Source organism: Spea bombifrons, chromosome 2 (genome assembly GCF_027358695.1).
Source record: "Spea bombifrons isolate aSpeBom1 chromosome 2, aSpeBom1.2.pri, whole genome shotgun sequence".
Taxonomy (NCBI): Eukaryota; Metazoa; Chordata; class Amphibia; order Anura; family Pelobatidae; genus Spea; species Spea bombifrons.
The window spans coordinates 130,319,400-130,339,351 of NC_071088.1; the positions used below are offsets into that span (position 1 = coordinate 130,319,400).

The following is a 19,952-nucleotide window of genomic DNA, read 5'->3' on the forward strand; positions in this document are numbered from 1 at the left end:
GGCAGGGGGGCACGCTGTATAAAGAAACGGGGCTCAATGTGAGGGTCTGCGAGGAACGCAAGCGCCTTGTGTAAATCTCCAGGAGACAACAAAGAGTCCTTAATGTGTCAACCAGGTGACAATGCTATGAGTCCAGCTGACTACGACTTGGCAAGTGTCAGCGACAGGTGAAAAGCCAACACGGCCACATACAGGGCACTCGGTGACATTCAGGGGGGCAGCGCAGAGGGGGCAGATGGGTAAGTGCTGCTGGGGATACAGCTCTGTGTTCTGTCTATTACGGTAAATGAGAGCAGTGATGGGGGAGAGGTTCAGTGATGGGGGGAGTGGAGAGCAGTGATGGGGGGAGAGGTTCAGTGATGGGGGGAGAGGTTCAGTGATGGGGGGAGTGGAGAGCAGTGATGGGGGGAGAGGTTCAGTGATGGGGGGAGTGGAGAGCAGTGATGGGGGGAGAGGTTCAGTGATGGGGGAGTGGAGAGCAGTGATGGGGGGAGAGGTTCGGTGATGGGGGGGCAGTGTGTGTGGGGGGGATCGTTGTCTCGGGTGTATGAGGGTCAGTAAAGGTTGAGGGGGCTGCGGGTCCCCCCCCCCCGTTTCACCGGCTCCCTCACCGTCAGTGACACCGGACACGGACAGCGAGACTCCTTCACATCGGACACGGCGCCCGGCTGCCTGTAACGAAGCTCCGGTCCCGGTTTTCGGAGGAGGAGACGGTTCGTGCGGCGGCTGCTCGGGTCTTTGTACGGTCAGGGCTGGGAAGTGTGTCTGGGATGCGGTAGGAGCGCACACTGACCGGGCCCCGCCATCTTAACAACCAGACGCTGCTTCCTTCACAACGGAAACCAGGGAAACGGGACTGGCAGCCGGGGGAGGAGGAGAGAGGGTGGGGATAGAGGCAGAGAGACTAGGATACAGACATAGAGGAGGAGAGAGGGTGTGAAGGGGGGGGGGAGGCTGGTACAGCGAGACGGAGGAGTAGGAGAGAGAGGGTGGGAGACAGCAAGAGAGAGCCTGGTACAGGGGGAGAGGAGAGGGACTGGCACAGAGGGAGAGGAGAGGGACTGGCACAGAGAGAAAGGAGAGAGGCTGGCACAGGGGGAGAGGAGAGAGGCTGCTACAGAGGGAGAGGAGATAGGCTGGTACAGGGGGAGAGGAGAGGGACTGGCACAGAGGGAGAGGAGAGGGACTGGCACAGAGGGAGAGGAGAGAGGCTGGTACAGAGGGAGAGGAGAGAGGCTGGCACAGGGGGAGAGGAGAGAGGCTGGCACAGGGGGAGAGGAGAGAGGCTGCTACAGAGGGAGAGGAGAGAGGCTGGTACAGGGGGAGAGGAGAGAGGCTGGTACAGAGGGAAAGGAGAGAGGAGAGCGGGTGGCACAGATGGAGAGGAGAGAGGCTGGTACAGGGGTAGAGGAGAAAGGCTGGTACAGAAGGAGTGGAGAGGGGCTGGTACAGGGGAGAGGAGAGAGCCTGGGACAGTGGGAGAGGGGATAGGCTGGCACAGGGAGAGAGAAGAGAGGCTGCTACAGGGGGAGAGGAGAGAGGCTGGCACAGGGGGAGAGAGGCTGGCACAGAGGGAGAGGAGAGAGGCTGGCACAGGGGGAGAGGAGAGAGGCTGCTACAGAGGGAGAGGAGAGAGGGTGGTACAGGGGTAGAAGAGAAAGGCTGGTACAGAAGGAGTGGAGAGGGGCTGGTATAGGGCAGAGGAGAGAGCCTGGCACAGGGGGAGAGGGGATAGGCTGGCACAGGGGGAGAGAGGCTGCTACAGAGGGAGAGGAGAGAGACTGGTACAGGGGGAGAGGAGAGAGGCTGCTACAGGGGGAGAGGAGAGAGGCTGGTACAGGGGGAGAGGAGAGAGGCTGCTACAGGGGGAGAGGAGAGAGACTGGTACAGGGGGAGAGGAGAGAGGCTGGTACAGGGGGAGAGGCTGGCACAGAGGGGGAGGGGATAGGCTGGCACAGGGGGAGAGGAGAGGGCTGTTTGTGTCCCTCGATTCCATGACCCCAAGCCAGAGTGCCCAAACCGAGAAGAGCGGCCACTAGAGGCAGCAAACGATAATAGCGCCACAACTGGCATAATACATACACTATATGGACAAAAGTATTGGGACACGGCTGTTATTATTGAATTCAGGTGTTTCAATCAGGCCCATTGCCACAGGTGTATATAGCCATATAGTCTGCATTTACACACATTTGTGACAAAAATAGCTTCTGAATTTAAGTGTCTTACGGTGATAGGATGCCACCTTTGCAATAAATCCGTTCATGAAATTTCCTCCCTGCTGGATATTCCACGGCCAAGTGTAAGTGCTATTATTGGAAAGTGGAAGCGTTTAGGAACAGCAGCAACTCAGCCATGAAGCGGAAGACCACGTAAAGTCATAGAGTGGGGGGGTCATAGCGCTGAGGTGCAAGGTGTCGCCAACGCTCTGCTGAAGAGATTCACCGGCATTTAATATCAGCACCAGGGCCGGCCTTAGGGGTGTGCGACCTGTGCGGCCGCACAGGGCGCCATGGCAACAGGGGCGCCTGCCCGGAACTTAAATTAAAACATCGTTTTTTTGGGGGGGGGTTACTTTATTTAACATCCTCCATGTTCAATTAAGTTAAGACAAACAAAAAAACGAATTTTTTTTAATTTAAGTCCCAGGCAGGGGCGCCGAGCGGTCGCTGAAAACTTCACGTGTGACCGCTCGGTTTTTTTGTTTGCCCCTCACTCTCCGTGACTCCATTGCGGTGCCGGTGTTTCATGCCTTCCGCTCCCACCACAGCAAGGTAAGTAAGGATAGGAAGAGGGGGAGGCAGTGAGAAGGGGCAGGGGGGGCAGTGAGAAGGGGCAGAGTGGGGGGAGGCAGTGAGAAGGGGCATAGTGGGGGGGAGGCAGTGAGAAGGGGATGGGGGGGCGCCAGAGGAGTAGTCCGCACTGGGTGCCAGAACAGTTAAGGCCGGCTCTGATCAGCACAAAACCAGGGGCCAGGAGCAGCTGCATGCAAGCTTTGTTGCTACTGTTCCTAAACACTTCCACTTTCCGTAATACCACTTACAATTGACTGGAATATCAGGGAACACCTGAATCAAGTACCTTGGCAACCATCTCCATAGACAGACATTGGCTGTAGAATGGGTCATACGGAAGAACTTGGTGATTTTAAACATGGCGCTGTCATAGGATTCCATCTTCGCCACAAATCAGTGACATTTCTGCCCTGCTCGATCTTCCCCGGTACTTTTTTTGTGAAGTGGAAGTGTCAAGGAGTAGCAAGAGCTCAGCCACGTGCTGGACCACGCACACTCAGCACACGCATATATGGATATATGTTCTACGGAGTGATAACTTAGGCTTTTTGGTAGGTAAATCATGGTTTGGTGGATGTCAGTAGAACGCTACCTACCGTAATGCATAGTGCCGACTGTTCGGTGGAGGAGGGGTAATGGTCTGGGGCTGTTTGGGCTCCTTAGCTCCAGTGAAGGTAATGTTAATGCTACAGCATACAAAGACATTTTAGAGAATTGGATACTTCCAACTTTATGGGAACAGTTTGAGGAAGGTCCTTTTCTATTCCATGTGCCCCACCGCACAAAGCAAGGTCCATTAAGACATAGTTTGACGAGTTTAGTGTGAAGGAGCTCGGGTGGCCGCACAGAGCTCTGACCTTAACCCCACTGAACAGCTTTGGGATAATTTGGAACACCAATTGCAAGCCAGGCCTTCTCATCCAACGTCAGTGCCTGAACTCAAAAAATGCTTTTTTTGGCTGAATGGGCAAAAATTCCCACTGACATGCTCCAAGAAAGCCTTCCCACAAGAGAGGAGGACAACTCCATATTAATGCCCATGGTTTTGGAATAGGATGTCCAACAAGCTCAAACACGTTTGGTCATACAGTGTATGAAAAAAATTTGCAGAGCAAATTGTGGATAATTATGGAGCCCCCTGGTGCCTCCTACCCCTCAGTTACCAAAAAAGTCACGTGCTTTTTCACTATCAAAAAAATCCACAAGAACAGCTGATTAGTAGCAATTTTGCTTTTATGGGGCATGATTGCAATTTGTGAAAACAATGTCAATATTTGACGAGCAATAAATTAGTCAAACTTGTTATATGCAAGAAATGTTTTCACAGTGCTACTCCAAAGACAACACATTGACATCTTCAGAATTGAATGCCAAGGATCACAATACATACACAAACACACAAAACTCTTCTAATTGAATTGCATGCGACTGTCCAATAGCCGAACGTTACGACCCCACCACAACAATTAAGAGCAAACCGATGCAATTCAGATTTCAGTGTAGCTGTGAGCTTGGTAAATGAGACGTTTTCTTTATTGAATCCAGCCGGGAGAAAGCTGCTGTAATAGTTTTTCTAAGCCTTTACTTCTTCCAAGAAGTATTTATGCACGGATCTGCAGTCTGTTATTCTTTCGGAAGAAACCTGACGTTTGTGGAACTATTTGTATCTCTCCAACTTAAAGATGAGGCATTTTTGGACAGCTGTATTCATTTTTGCTCATATTTTGTTTTGCACACTAGCCACTACTAAGGTAAGTAATGATTTCTTTCTGTCCTCTCCTACACAATAAAAGATTCATTTTTTATTATTATTTATTATTATTATATTAATGCAATGTTTTTTATTACATATTTGTTTTATTGAAAAGCATGTGTTGGGTTTCTTTATTTTTTAAAAATCACAGATTTTGAACATTCTTTTATATTTATTTTTATATTACTTTTTTTGCGTATCGCTATACACACACCGATATTATATTTAGATCTGCTAATAAGTATTTGTCGTTTTAAGTTGAACGGATAATTCAGATATATGGTTGATATATATATATATATATATATGGGTGCATTGTAGCTTGTAAATGTTTGGCATGTTACACCATTTCTAAAAGTCTTGCCATTAGCTACACCGACCAGTTATTCCATTAGCTCAGTGATGGAAACATTCGTTTTTCAGCCAGTGGAGAGATTTGTAATATGGGTACAAGAATTCTGTTTACGGTCGCCTGATATTATTCTTGTGCAAGAAATAGTCACCGAATGAAGGTAACGGATAACGAGTAACATAGACTCTTCTTGGGATGAAAAAAGGAAGTTCTTGTGACACAAATGACCAGTTGGAGCATTTAGAACCTGGCACGTTTGCTTTGCTTATACCCAACACTGGGGGTTATGTATAAAGACTGACTTTGGCACAACATATGAAAAGCGTCAACATAAACACCAATGGAATGGTCCAACCAGCAGCATCGTTGAACTTGTTGACCCATTGGGTCGAGTATTTGAGCCTATACACATAGGCTGGTGCTTCATCTTGCTATTCAGTTATGTCAGGTTTATTGTTTTTTAGTATTATACATGTAAGAAATCACCAGTTGTTCAACCAGGAAAAAAATCCCTTCACTGCTTTGTCTTTGTCCAGTTAGTGCATCTCTTTGTTTCCCCTTAATGTCTGCTGGCTTCGCTCCCAATTATCCCGGTATGACCTGCTGGTCTAATCGGTGTTCCGTCATGTAGAGCATCACGTGTAGATCTCTCTGTGTTTTTCTTCTGTCTCCCTTTCAGGCTCCTTTTTGGAAGAGTTGCCAATCTTATTCCCTTGTGCTTCCATTGCATTAATAATTTATCCTTTCGCCTTGCATATTTATTTAAATGGACACGCATTTATCTATATTTATCTATATAAAAATAGATAAATATATCTGTATCTATGTATAGGTATTTACTTATTTATATGTATTTATGATATGTATTTATCCTGTATGTTTACCATTTTCTCAGTATATGACTTTTCTCTTAAAATTTTCTGGAAACTTCACGAAAACACTAGTTTACCTGTCGGAATGCTTACTGTGTTTACAACATTCTTTAATCATGTGATATTTGTTTGGATTTTATATATAAATATGTAATATATGCTGTCATTAGAAAGATATACTAAAGATAATGAGTGACTCATTCACTATATAGGTGGCTGCCTTGGGCGTTGAGGTGGTAGGTGCATAAGGGCTGACCTTGGGCAGGGGCAAGCCCGGTATCTGCCCCCAGCCCCGCAGTATCGCCGGTTGGTGCTTTCTCCATCACACTTGTAGTCGCATCACTGGCTGAAGCGGCATGGTAAGTTTTGTCGCTGGCCCCACGAATTTGAGGGAAGCCATGGGAGCGCAACCTTCAAGCTGCCACCAATGTTATCAAGCAAGCAGGAGGGCTCTACATACACTAGATCCAGAGATATTAGTTTTGATATTTCAGCTGTTTAAAATGGTCCATAGGGGGGCTAATTCCACATTAACAAGAAGAGTGAACCGAATGATTATTTAGTGATCACCTAGATCCCTCTGAAGAGCCACATTCCTTCACTGCTTCTACTGTGTTACTCTGTATCTTATACGTGTTGAGCTTTAAATCCACAAAAACAAGAAAAGCAGTAGCCTGGTTTGCCCCGGAAGCCCCTTTCTATTGACTATAGCCTCTGACTGCCCTCTGCAGCCACATGGAGAGGCAGATTGGGTGAGTATATGGTGGTATGTGGTATAAGATGCCAGCCAGCACATCACCGGGCATTTGCCTGGTGTTCTAGGTGGCCAGTCCAGACTCGGCCCTAAGTCAAAAAAGCCTTCTCAATCTTGAGCCCTGATGCTAGGAAAAAGCAATGTTTGCTTCAATGATCCTTGAGGGACAAAAGCCTGGTCACCACTTCTGGGTATGAGGATATCGTGTATCCACCACATAATCATAGACCTCATTGCCATTCTGATAAAGATGTTCAAGGACAAGTATATTATCTCTCACTCTTTCTGAGTACTAGAATCCTTGCATAAGATGATTAGATAAACACACATCTGGCTTTAGTTCTGTGCTGTACGTTAACACTATAAAATACCCATTTCTAGTGAACCTTCCCAAAATAATTGTGCTTTTTTTATAGTTCCAAAATGTGCGAGGTGCAAGTAGTGTTTTAGTTCTTGTTCTCCGGAGAAGAATCTTTATGGGTACAACTATTTTTGTATGGAAACAGTGAAATATGATGGTATAAGCATGCCTGTCTTTTTCCCTAAAGAATGTGGGAGAGAAGTTTGCTGATTAAAATACTTTTACACACAGATATTGATTTAGAACTGAATTAGCATTGCCTTCAGTTACATTGTAGATGGCGCATGCTAAGAGCTCTAGGTTAACATTGGCCAAACATTATTAAATGTAAACATTGCAGCCATCGGATGTGCTTCTGCAGCTTGGGCTTTCCTGGTGACCCACCAGCTGAAGCATACGATGGCTTAATATGCATTTTTATTTGATAAAAACACTTTTATAGACATTATTCATTGATCATCTGACCTGATACTGCTGGCTGGTGGCTGAGTGGTATTGAACAATGGATGACTGATTGGTGTCCAACACCATCAATAGCTAAATCCATTAGGGTCTTACATCTAGCTATTCTCTGCGCATCTCAAACACTTAGGTGCCTTGGTTTTATATTGATTACAATGTACATTTTGTAGGCGTCAGAGTTTAGAATCCAAGCCTAGAGTTTATCCAGCGACTTGAATCGCCAACCATTCATTTTCAACTGCCATAAACACAAAAAGTTAATCCCATCCTTTGCCCAGCATGATCGTTTTTTAAGATTTACCACGTATCCTCTAGGCATCAGTGTTTAGTGTATAGCAAGTAACTCACATCACTGCTCGTTAGCAGGTAATTAGTAATTACCCCCCCACACACACACACACACGCTAATTCACTTCATTCTGTTTTCACATATGCTAATATGCGGGTGGTGTGAAAACGTAAATCCGATGCTGGTGTTATTGAATCACCACGTTCACATCACACCTTCGCATCTAGACCCTGAAGGTCCTGATCATAAATGGCCCACCAACAAAGATCATACATCGATGCCATTACAATTATTTGTGTTGGGTCCTTTCCAAGTCCATCTGGCTACAAACAGGCTTTTATAGTTCCAACTTGCATAAAGATGAATTTTCAGTTCAATCACTGTCTATACATTAAACGATTCGGTTTTGGGAAAAAAAGGTATTCCGTCTTTTGGCTGAACTCAGGTTTATTGTGTAGGATGCACATATATATATTCGTTGGCTTACTTCCTGACATTTACTTTAAACAGATTCAATCTGGAATACAAAGAGCATCTTATATTCACTATAAGCATTGGCAATAAGCCCTAGACCGTCTGTCGGCAGACACAGCATTAGATAGAGCCGGAGGACCCTCGGGACACCCCACCCAGATGTTTCATATATTTTGGTAATAGGTAAACATATGAAAGATTGGTCTTTTACCCATTTATTAAATGGACACTCCTGCCATCATATGTACTTTGATGGATATGATAGCCCCTCTAAATTTACACAGTGCCCCCCTTGAAATGCATGAAGCGTCAGTAGACACTCTTGGGCGGGGGAGTAACTAGACCCCCCGTGCACCTTCACGCAGTGTTTAAGGAGCGCCCTGTTATTCTGGTAAAGTTAGGACACTATCGTAGACAAAGACCCTAGGTACTTACATTAGTTATTATATGTCTTCTTATTAAATAAGTGGCATTGTTAGTTTTATGCGCCAACCTCTACTTGTATGGCTGGGGGTCTTGGTGTCCGTGGTGGGCTGAGCTCATCCTCATCTCTGTACACCTTAGAGCCGTTGCTGAGTTGAATGACTCTTTAAATTTTATTGGCTAAGTAGAAAGCGGAAAGAACAATAAGATTAAGATTGCTGTTTCAGAAGGACCAAAAAGGTCTAGCATGAGCGCCCGTCACATTCCATGCTAGTGATGAATATATACAAACATGATTAAAAATATAAACTTTTTTAGAATAATAAACTTTTTTAGAAAAATAAACTGTTTTAGAATAATTGAGGGGTTTAAGACTTTTAATTATATGAAACAATCAACATTTTTTGAGCTCTATTATTACTGAACTAAGTTAAAGATTAGGGGGAGATGGTGACTTGAGCACGGGATGCATGTTCCAGAAGTCTCCGCCAATTATTTTACTGTTTATGTGTAGCGGTTGTCAGTTTGCAAGAAGCCATTATTATTTTTGTTTGTTTCCATGTATTTATCATGTTTTAGCAATATCATACCAAGACGTTCAAAGCCTAGCCAGTAGTAGTCACGCGGTAAAGGTGTTGTCTACTACTTGCTTTTAGGTTTCCTTTACTCGCGTAGGTTTGGCGTACAACCTTTATGAAAGTGTTGATCACCACCTCATGATAAAGTAAACTATATGTTTATTAACTATAATGGTGCAAACGGGCCATTCACAATGAAAATCAATCACTGCCCCCCACTCCTACATTTTACTGTTCTATACAATAAATGATTTAAATGCCCCAAGATTAATTATTAATTAATCATTAATTATTAGATTATCTAAAGATATTTCTAACTTTTTTTTAAGGTGAGTGGTGCGGCCCCCTTCAGTGTAGAAGAAACTCTTAAAAACGTAACCTCCCCGATGAAAAAGAAAAGCAGCGCAAGAAGTCCTCGCGGTTCTTACGATAAATGTTTCCAGCAGTGCAAAGAGACATCTTCAGACGTGAGAGAGAAGAAACATTATATATGCAGTAAGTATGATTTAACGCAAGGCACCGACGTCCTGATGGGCGCTGTGGTCCTCACAATGCGGCTTATTTTGTAGCGGAAATACTATAATAGATGTAGGGTTATCATTGCCCTAACCTATGACCTGTACTTGTGTGTGTGTAGTAACTGTATCTGATGATCTCAGGTTCTTATAAAAGCAAGATAGGGGGCAAAGCTACCGGAAGGACTTCTTACCACTTGGCTACTCTACTTGTGTGCACTTCTGAATTAATCGACAGCCTGGGTATTTTCACTATTGCTGGTCCCAGCTACTAGTTACTCCGGTCATATCGTTTATTGCTCCATCATTTTCTGTTGTAACCATCCTGTGGTCACCCTGTCCTGTGGGACCAATGGCCATTTCAGGTGTAAATCTGGGATCTGGCTTCCGGCTTGTATGGGATCATTATGGGATATCGCCCATATCGCTCTATATCCCGTTTGATGACGCTATATAAAACAATAATAAATAATAATAATTAGAACTAAATAGGTAGTTAACGGGAATTACTAGCCCCCTATTGCTAAATAGGTTTCGGAGTTGATGCCTAAAGTCTCTCACTTTCCATGATAAAGAGGATACATCCAAATAGTTCAAGCTATGCTCCTCTCTATCTCCCTATCTAACGACATTAGCTCTGTGGGTCCTCCCTAGGTGTGGGGGATCAATAAAACAAAGAAAGGAACAAAATAGCAAATAAGCCGGCGTGCGTTTCGCTGAGGTTAGACTCGGCTTCGTCAGGGTAATCGGCATGTTGGGTTACTTGTTATTTTTAGTTTCTTTGTTTTACTTGTACCGAGGTTGTGCGCGGTCTATATTGATTACACCACTAAGATTCTTTAACTTGATTAATAAAATTATAATGTTAAATCCCGCATATTAATCTTTTAATTATATATATATATATATATATATATATACATTAAGTACAATTGAAAAGGTTGGGCAGTCCATGGATGACCAGGCAGGCTCCATTAGTTTCAGGGATATCTTTATTATCTGCTTATCTTCATAAAGTCTCCCAAACCAAACAGAAAATATACACTATGATTAATAATATCCCCCTCTGCTTCAGTAAATCAATCTATTGATGACATTTTTTTCTTTCAGAAAATTTACAAAACTCCCTTATTGCTTACGCAAGAAGCACCAAGGCAATGCTGAAGAACATGTTAGAAGAACAACAAAGGTCGCTGGATTTCCTTTCCAATAAGGTACAAGTTTCGCGGCATTTAATAATAACTTTAATGCATACGATGGCCGAGTGTCCCCATTCAATAACGCCGTCAGCCAGGTCCAGTGCCGGGTCTCACAAGACTTCCAGAGAGTCCGACGAGACCCTACATGCGCATGCACAGAAAAATATTGCTCGTGTTACACAACAAATTCGGATGATGGAACAATCCTTTTTGCAAGCTTATATGACTACACAGTATATTAGTGATGTGTTTAATCCCTCTTTTATTAACCCTTCAGGTGAGCGAACTAACCGATAAGGTTCTTCTTCTGAACGCAGAAGTCTCAAAACAGAGAATGGATCCCTTTCCCCTCAGACCAGTTCAAACACACGGTAAGATCACGGTTACATATATCATGTATGTTTATATACAATTTTCAAAGATTCTTGCATTTCTAGGTTCAATTAATTCACAATTTTTATATTTATATGTCCTTTTTTCCATAACCTCTACATACACCAAATTCTGGCTACAGAGACCTCATAAATCTAACAGGTACACCAGGCTGTAGAGTCATGGAATATTTCAAAGCCAGCACAGCACTCGCCCGCGCGGCTTATTTTCCACAATAAACATCTCCCTTCCGATCTTCTGTTTAATCCAGATGCTAATCACGTCGCTATTCACCGGAGTATCGGTAGCTAAAGCAGTACAGAGAATATGATTGCTCGGCAGACAATCTCACGCTTCGTTTATCGCCCGCCATGGTCTTTAAAACCCAACAATGCAATCATCGAGCTAATTTTCTTATTTCACCAAAACAGGTCTTTTATATCACAGTCATAGATGATAAACACATGTTTTTTTTTCTTAAAATGTGCATTTCCGTATGTAATTGTATATACAACTTCATAGTATAGTCAAAAATACAAGATTTATCATTTTCCATTATTATTTCTACTCAGCACAGATATGGCTCCCAGTTGTTAATATTGTAAGCCCACTTGCCTCCAACCTCTTAAAGCTCCCCTAAAACAACAACGACTCTTTTCTTAGTTAGTGCTAAAGCCTCATATAAGCTCAACGTATACATTTGTAGGTTTGTATCAATTGCTCATTATAGTTGTATTGGCTACATTTTACAGAACAGACATTACAAAGATGTCAATATTTAATATTTTAGGATGAAAAAAACCCCTTTATTTAAGAGGATGTCGCATTTTGTTCTCTGTTCCCACCTTTTTTTTTGCTTTTAAAAGACATGATTATACTTTAAATCGTTTTGTTTTGGTGTTATGTGTTTTATTTAGGGTACGATTGCACAGATATTAAGGATACCTTTGGCCCTGTCTCAAAAACTCCAAGTGGAACGTATATAATCCAGCCCAAGGGGACTCATTTTCCATTTGAGGTAATGAAGAAAGAAGTCATCACATGACTCCAATATCATTATATACACATTCCGGGGAACTCTCTGGGTTTGTTCTGGGGTCTCCGTGTGAAGCGCTGCTTCCCCGGCTCTCCGGGACACTTTCCACTCTCTCTGGGAAGGGGAGGGGCGTTTGGCCACATCCACTCTCCGCCCCACTTCCCTTCCTCCTCCCAGCCCATTTAAGGCTCTCTGGTGCTAACTCCGCCTCCCTGCACAGCTAGCCCTGCCCCTCCAGTCACTAAGCGTAACTTGTGGGCAGTAGGGTGGAATTAAAGAACGTTATAAGAAGGAAATGGGGAATTTAATTTTTTCCCATTTTTTGTTCCTTTTTGCCAACCATTATCAGGTATTTTGTGATATGGATTACAGAGGCGGAGGCTGGACGGTTATTCAAAGGAGAATCGACGGCACCGTTAATTTCCAAAGGCCCTGGCTTGATTACGCAGATGGATTTGGAGACATTTCCGGTATATTTCACTATCCACGAATCTTTATTCTGTATCAAAAATAAGGTTCATTTATTGAAATACATGTTAGCAATATAGTTGTTGCATTGTTTTTGTGCTATTGGAGGAGAAAAATAAATATATCCAAATGATTTCATACAAGGTCGCCCAATTTCCCTTACTTAAGTATGCGAAGAAGCCTGGCACTTTAATACTGATGTTATTACACTAAGAATTTGGAATATTCTAGAAGTTTCCATTGGAAAAATATAAAATGTGGCCCCAATATATATATCTCAGTCTACATTTCTGTTCTTAGAACAATACCTGGGTATGGTTGTAATAATATTATTATTATTATTAATAGAATTATCGTTTTGCAAGCAGCAGTACATGTAAATGCCACTGGCCAGTTGGCATTAGCCCAGTTTGCCAGATGACCGGTTCTGGCTTACTTTGTAGGTTTGTTCTATTGAAATAATGCCAATTCGTACACATTTAACAAAAAAATTCTGCTAAATATACTGACGCTCTGTGCACAGATTGTAATATAACAATGATATTATATATGGAGAGTAACAGTGTTGTATCTCTGGATTTAGGCAATCGCTCCCCATTTCACTGTATCTTCAGGGCAGACACCTTCGTGCGCAGTAGAAAGTTTCTTTTACACTCTTTTTGGCGAGACATTTCATCACCGGTTTATTAGGAACAATGACTCACGGTTGTTCCACGCAGATGATTTAAAAGCCACATGCAAGAATAACTTTCTCAAAAAGTAACATTTTCAAGGCGTTATTTTGCATTAAAATTACGCAGGTTATTGGCGTTAATCAGAGTAACTTAAATATTTTGTTCCAATAATAAATGTCATTGTGCAAAACTGCTACCAAATGTATATATATATATATATATATATATATATATATATATAAGAAGTAATATTATTATATATTCTAAAAAAATATTATATTTTACCGAAAATCTACTGGTGTTGGTTCCCGGGGACTTCCAATAAGGGTGCGAGGGTACTGCGTCATTTTTCAATGACAAGTGCATTTTAATGTCGTTCTAATGGTATGTGATCGTTGATCACTTTCTAAGCTTGTTTAATGACATGACGTGTCAGGCACGTCATAGGTCGTTAAGTGACCATTTTCCATGACGTGCCTGACCCATCAATGGACGTTAAGGTGTTAAGCGTTACATTTTATGAAAACCCAACCTATAATATAGAGGTAATTGTGATTAATGTATTTAGTAATATCCTTTAGGTTACAGAGGCACTGCTCTCTGATGGACCACCAGGCAAACGGGTCACAGAGGGTGCAGTGTTTCAAGCTGCAGCTTCATCTCCAGTGGCGGCGTGACACATCCACTTTAATTGAACAGTACACAGATATTTGTATAAAATTTGTTTCTTTCATGAGGGGAAAACTATTATGCCAGACTGCATTTTCTTTACATTCACACGTAAATGTTTTGACATCCTCAGGGGAATTTTGGCTGGGTTTACGGAAGACGTTCTGCATTTTAAATCAGAAAAACACCAGCTTCATGCTGAATATAGCCTTAGAAGCTGAAGACGGTTCGTTTGCTTATGCTTCATACAATAACTTCTGGCTTGAAGATGAAAAGACTTCTTTTATAATACATGTTGGCCGATATTTTGGAACTGCGGGTAAGAATATTTATATATATTTTCACAAGGAATTGACAGCCGTATATATATAATCTAGAATAATGTAGTATAGCACAGTTTAAAGTTTTAGATTTTTATTGAGTTTTATATAATTATGTGTTTGATTTCCGTGTTGCCAAAATCCATTTTTTTTATCCTTTCCGTGAGATTGGACTGGTACTTTTAAGGGATATCTGGTCCAAGGATTCTGGAAAACATAGGCAGTACCTTGCGCTGCCCACTATTAAGTCGCAAATTCAGTTTACAGGGTAGGAGACGGAATCGATGGACAAGCAGGACTCTCAGGATACAGGCAGACGGCAGGTCAGGGTCAAACCGAGAGATAATCTAGCACCTTGGGCAAACTAGAAGTCTGTAGAGAAGAATCAGGCTGGGGGTACAGGGCAAGGCTTTGGGCAGTAGTAGGGCCAATGATCAGGGACGGGCAGGTCAGGATGCAGTGGCAGGTAATGGGACAGGTTCAGATCCGGTATAGGGTAGGTATAGGACCTCAAGTTGAAGCTAGGAACTCAAAACATAAACTACACGACTCTTAATTAAGACTCTTGTCGGCCCACAAATGCCCGACACACGTGTCAGGCTTCCTGCAGGCAGCTCAAAAAACAGTCTTCAAACAGCTGGTGCACCGCCGACTGCTGCCCAGGTATGTTAGGTGCCTAAGCTCCATGACCAGTATATTTGGTTGCAAAAACACAATTTCCTGAGACTTTGACTGTAGCAACAGATAAACGAACAATAGGCTGATTATGCTGTTCACCAAACATTGCCACAGTGATTGTTGACTTCACCCAGGACGGCTCTACAGTTGATCTCAGTAGGATCCGTACCTTGTTTGCTCTCCATCGATCTGTACCTAGGCTATGGTATTTCACTGTGCATGTGCTTTATACAACTTCCAGTTCTGCTTCCTTTACACAAACTTTATTCTGTGCTTCTGAAAACAGAGAGCCCTATAAAACACAAGGATTCACTGCCATCCTCAGTAAGGAATGACGTCACTCTATGATACCTCTCTGTGACTTTTTGGGTTAGACTATACGAGACATCAAGATGACGCAGGAAGCCACAGCAGAGTATTTTTTAAATTATTATGTATTATTATGTTTTATTAGCAAGCAAAATATGTTTACATTAACTATCATCTCCATAATAGGGTTTATTCACTAAAGTGGGAGTCTGAAGCTAAATATGCAACAAATTAAGTTGTGTTTGTGAATAATTTTTTCTTAAATTGATTCAGGCGATGCTATACGCGGTCGCAAGAAAGAAGAAAACCAAAATGCAATGCCCTTCAGTACTTTTGACGTTGACAATGATGGCTGTTATCCTTCATGTGCCGCCGACAACAAAACCGTGAGCAGCTGCAGCATCTCTAACAGCAGGAGCGGCTGGTGGTTTAACCGCTGTGGTTTGGCCAACCTGAATGGCGTTCATCGAGTCACAAGAGGCGTGGAGGTATCGGGCATCCGCTGGAAAACATGGACAGAAAATAACGCAACCGTTAGAATTAAATCAGTTTCAATGAAGATTAGGAGAAGTTATCATCCATATTATAAATGATTGTCCCCGTTTTCCCATAACGCCGGAACACTTGGTCACCGTTTGTTAGAAATTAAGGACTAAATGATGTCATAGAATTTTAAGAATCATATCATTCCAAAAATGTGTATTGCCTGAGAATCTTGACAAATACAGATAAAGAACAGCGCTGATGCCAATAGGTAAGAGTGAGGCAGTGAGTTAGACCTCAGGTTGCTATGGTGACTGCATCACTTTTACTACTTTACATCACAAGTGCTCTTCATTCATAACCCTTTGTATGTTTTATTGTTATAATGAAATTCATTCTGATTTAAATTCATTCAATTTGAAAGAGATGGATGGACAAAGAGTGAAATGGACTTGGTGAAAGTATAATGAACATAGTTAAGGACGCAGGGACTGGGCCATGAGGGATAGGATAAATCTGTGTTTTAGAGGACACATATCCACTTATCTATAGATATAGAGAAAGAGGGGCAAAAGCATATAGGCACTTTTCTGCTCCCACCATCTGGTCAAGTACAGGAGACGGGACCAGCCACGTAAAGGGGGCAGCCCAGACTATAAAATATTTAAAAGAGCTGAGGAGCGAGCGGATTTCGAGAGATGAACACAGCAGGAGCTGGAGAAATAGATGGATGTGGTGGAAAGGAATGGAAAGGAACAGGTAACTAAATAGGGAATTGAAAAAAGGGTCTTGGGGCTGATGGGAACTTAAAACAAAAAGTAAGTCTTCTGATGACTGCTGTGGTTCAAATCATATACCGGTATTATACTTACTAATGTTTTCTTATTTTTTGTTCTATATATATATATATATATATATATATATATATATATATCAGAATAATGATATGCAAGTTTGAAGCAAGGAGAATTGAGTTGATATCGAATAAAAAAAAGCAAGTAGCAAGAGGGGGGGACTTCCAAGCGCCCCTTACCCTGAAAAAAATAATAAAAGCCTGAAATAAATAAAACAAACACGTTGTCCCTCAATATTTTGCTCTTCTCCAAATACTCTCCTCACCACCCTCTACACTCTTCCCACGACTTGCGTCTCTAACCGTTATCATCTCTTCCCACTCGCGTATCTAGGAGTTTACCGGTACCGTAACAATTTCCCACCTGGAGCCCAGCTTTTCGGAGAAGCATCCAATCTATCCTCTTGACACCAACAACCTGCATTCTAAAAGAAACCATGCGTTCTCCCTAACTTTAGGATCTCTGACTTCCCATACCAACCTTGTTACAATCAAATCATCCTCGCCCAAGAAGTCCCTGTCCCTATATTTCATTCACATAGATTGTACGCTCACATGAGCAAGTCCCATCTCTTCTGTACCAGTATATCTAATGTTATGATATATTTGCTATACTGTTTTAATGTTATGGTTACTTCTCCATCTATATGTAATAATGCTAAAGAATCTGCTGGTGGTCTTTAAATGTGAACCCCCAATTAATATAAAAAATATAGGCGGCACAGACCCCATATTGTACTTCACACCCCACCCAGTGCCCAGCGGGATGAGGGGTTAAAAACAATGGTTGTACTTAACTCCTAGGGTCCCATTCAGCGGCCCAGAGAAAAAAAGCCACTCCAAAAATCAAAAAATAACCCCCCCAAAATGAAAAAGAAGTTTCATCTGTACCCAATGGCAGCGCATGGTAAAATGGTTGCATGGGGAACGTGTATGTATACTCCTATAGGTGTAACCTTAGTCAGGTCTGGTCATTAACTCAACCCTAAACTTGACTGATCACTTGACGTCATCATGTATAGTCCAAAATGTATAAGCTGCATTGAGCTACTTGATTCATTTGTTTCTATGGTCTTATCTATATTTCCAAATTATTTGTACAGTACAAATATCTTGATTATTTTTAATATAGATAAGGATTTAAGGAGAGAACAAAGACATTATGAGAAACGGGAACCGTGTGCAAAGAGCAGCTTGGCTGCTAAGTGATGATATTACTTTGGAAATCAATGGAATGTTTGGACCGATAGCATAAGTTTTGCCATTTTCAACAAAACTTATATAACTTCCAAGATACTTAACTTGGCCCTTTTCCCCAAAACCATTTCCTGGGCCAACTTCTTAAACCTGGGGACTGACAGAGATTATACACTACTTGATACATTCAGTGTTAAAAACATTGAGAGCACCTCTCAACATCTCGGTTGCCATATGTTTCCTCCAAATGGATCTACAGACCAAAGCCCCTATAATTCAACTCATGGTACATTGCCTATAAGTGGATTTGTCTATCGTCTGCCTTGATTTAGATTTCTTTGGGTTCACTCTTGTAGAGCTTCATCAAATGCTACTCTTTCCATTACACAACAGTGTACAAATAAAATGTTTTATTCCAAATATTAAGTATGCCTTAATAATAAATGTGATATCCCTAAATATTTATAATGAGGGTTAAGGCATATATATAAAGTATGTGGCTGGACATCCACCAAGTATCACATGGCTTTCAAAAGTTTAATTTCAATGAGGACTAAATTCACACAAGCAATGATTAGGTCACTTGTGGTGCCAGGGTTACCCGTAGTTGCTTTAGTTACTGAAAAAGTTTTAATTAACTTAAAATAGGATTGCGAGTTATTATCTCTGAGGTTCCAACCTACCATTTCCAGTATCATGGGCCGGACTGGAAGTTTAATTAAGTCCCGGCACTTTAAGGTCAGTGGCTGATGTGTGGCCGTCTGGTGGGATACACATGGCCACACGCTATGCCAGAGATTCTCCCAGACTACTAGCGCACACCAACTGGTGGAATGGATGACACGGCAGCATCTATATCCCAAGAGCTTTGGGATTTCTAATACACCTGACCCACTAGCATGTTCATTCTTACACATATACGGCATCTGGTTGAGCAAGATGATTTTGCACCTTTGTGTTTCATTCCTTTCCTTTCTCCATCACTTCAGTGAGGATTTAACCGGCGAAACCCGCTAATGCACTATTTAAAAAAAACATATGTTTTCGCTCAAGCTTTCCTGTTGATGTATAACCGGAACGCACATGAGTGTTGTAGCAGAATATCTTCTCACATTAGTACTGAACACTTGCACTGTATAAAACATGAAGTTGTTTTTACATTTATAAAGCTTTCACATTAGCATTTATTTTTATGCCCAATAAAGTGTAAACCCGCAGTACCGGTATGTCCTAAGGTGTGTTAAAGTTATGTTAGTTTTAAATTGTCTTCGTTAAACATTTTCCCCTATTGTAACATAAATAAGCGATACATAAATAAGTGTGATGTAATGGCCATCCTCAATTAAGTTGGGGAAGTTAAGTTCCCAATGAACCCTTTGGGAACTCACATAATACAAAGTCTTATGCACTCACAAACAACTAGTATATCAGTAAATATACAAGTTATTATTCTTGTTTATATAGCGCCATCATATTCAGTAGCGATGTACAATGGGCTACATGTTAGCAGGCTGGCTTCATATTAAATTGACCCTCCTCTCAGAACATTGATCTCTGACAGTCGGGGGTGTATGCGCGATGGACGCAGACAACCCCCGCTGCTAACCGCACCTCCTTCCGGCTGCAGCGGAAGATGTCTACGTGAATCTCATAGATGTCTACACACTGCCCCGACTACACACTGGGGAATCAGAAGCAACGGTAAGTTTGGGGGTGTTAAATGGGGGGCATAAGGCAATTCTGTAGGCAGAGTGCTCTATGAAATGCCTTTTAACCCCCTTAATGCCACTCTGCATCCAGAAATGCCTTTTAACCCTCTATACACCAACAAAAAAAAAATCATAAATTTAATTTAAAAAAAAATAGTTTACATAGTTTACATGAATTAACATTTACTAGTAAAACTTTTTAGGGTTGTCTTACATTCAGGCTTTTTCTTTTTTTCCTAAATTAATATTCAGATTTTGGGGGGGTCGTCTTATAATCAGGGTCGTCTTATAATCGAGCAAATACAGTAGTTAATAAAAAAAATAATAACACAGGTGATAGATTATTCTCAGTTCCGG

At 42.0% G+C, this 19,952-nt stretch overlaps 1 protein-coding gene across 1 annotated transcript; it reads left to right on the forward strand.

Annotated features, from left to right (window-relative positions):
- Positions 1-9,499: 9,499 nt before the first annotated feature.
- On the forward strand, positions 9,500-15,946 carry ANGPTL5 (angiopoietin like 5). The gene is made up of 7 exons (XM_053456090.1): positions 9,500-9,608; positions 10,739-10,842; positions 11,105-11,198; positions 12,117-12,217; positions 12,585-12,705; positions 14,180-14,365; positions 15,627-15,946. Exons 1-7 carry the CDS (start codon positions 9,500-9,502, stop codon positions 15,944-15,946), a joined length of 1,035 nt encoding a protein of 344 aa, XP_053312065.1.
- The last annotated feature ends 4,006 nt before the right edge of the window (positions 15,947-19,952 follow it).

Excerpts from the sequence above, each read along its gene's own strand:
- ANGPTL5 (XM_053456090.1), top strand. The coding sequence starts at position 9,500 with ATGAAAAAGAAAAGCAGCGCAAGAAGTCCTCGCGGTTCTTACGATAAA. Across the intron at positions 9,609-10,738 it reads GAAGAAACATTATATATGCA|AAAATTTACAAAACTCCCTT; the intron begins GTAAGTATGATT and ends TTTTTCTTTCAG. Across the intron at positions 12,218-12,584 it reads GGACTCATTTTCCATTTGAG|GTATTTTGTGATATGGATTA; the intron begins GTAATGAAGAAA and ends AACCATTATCAG.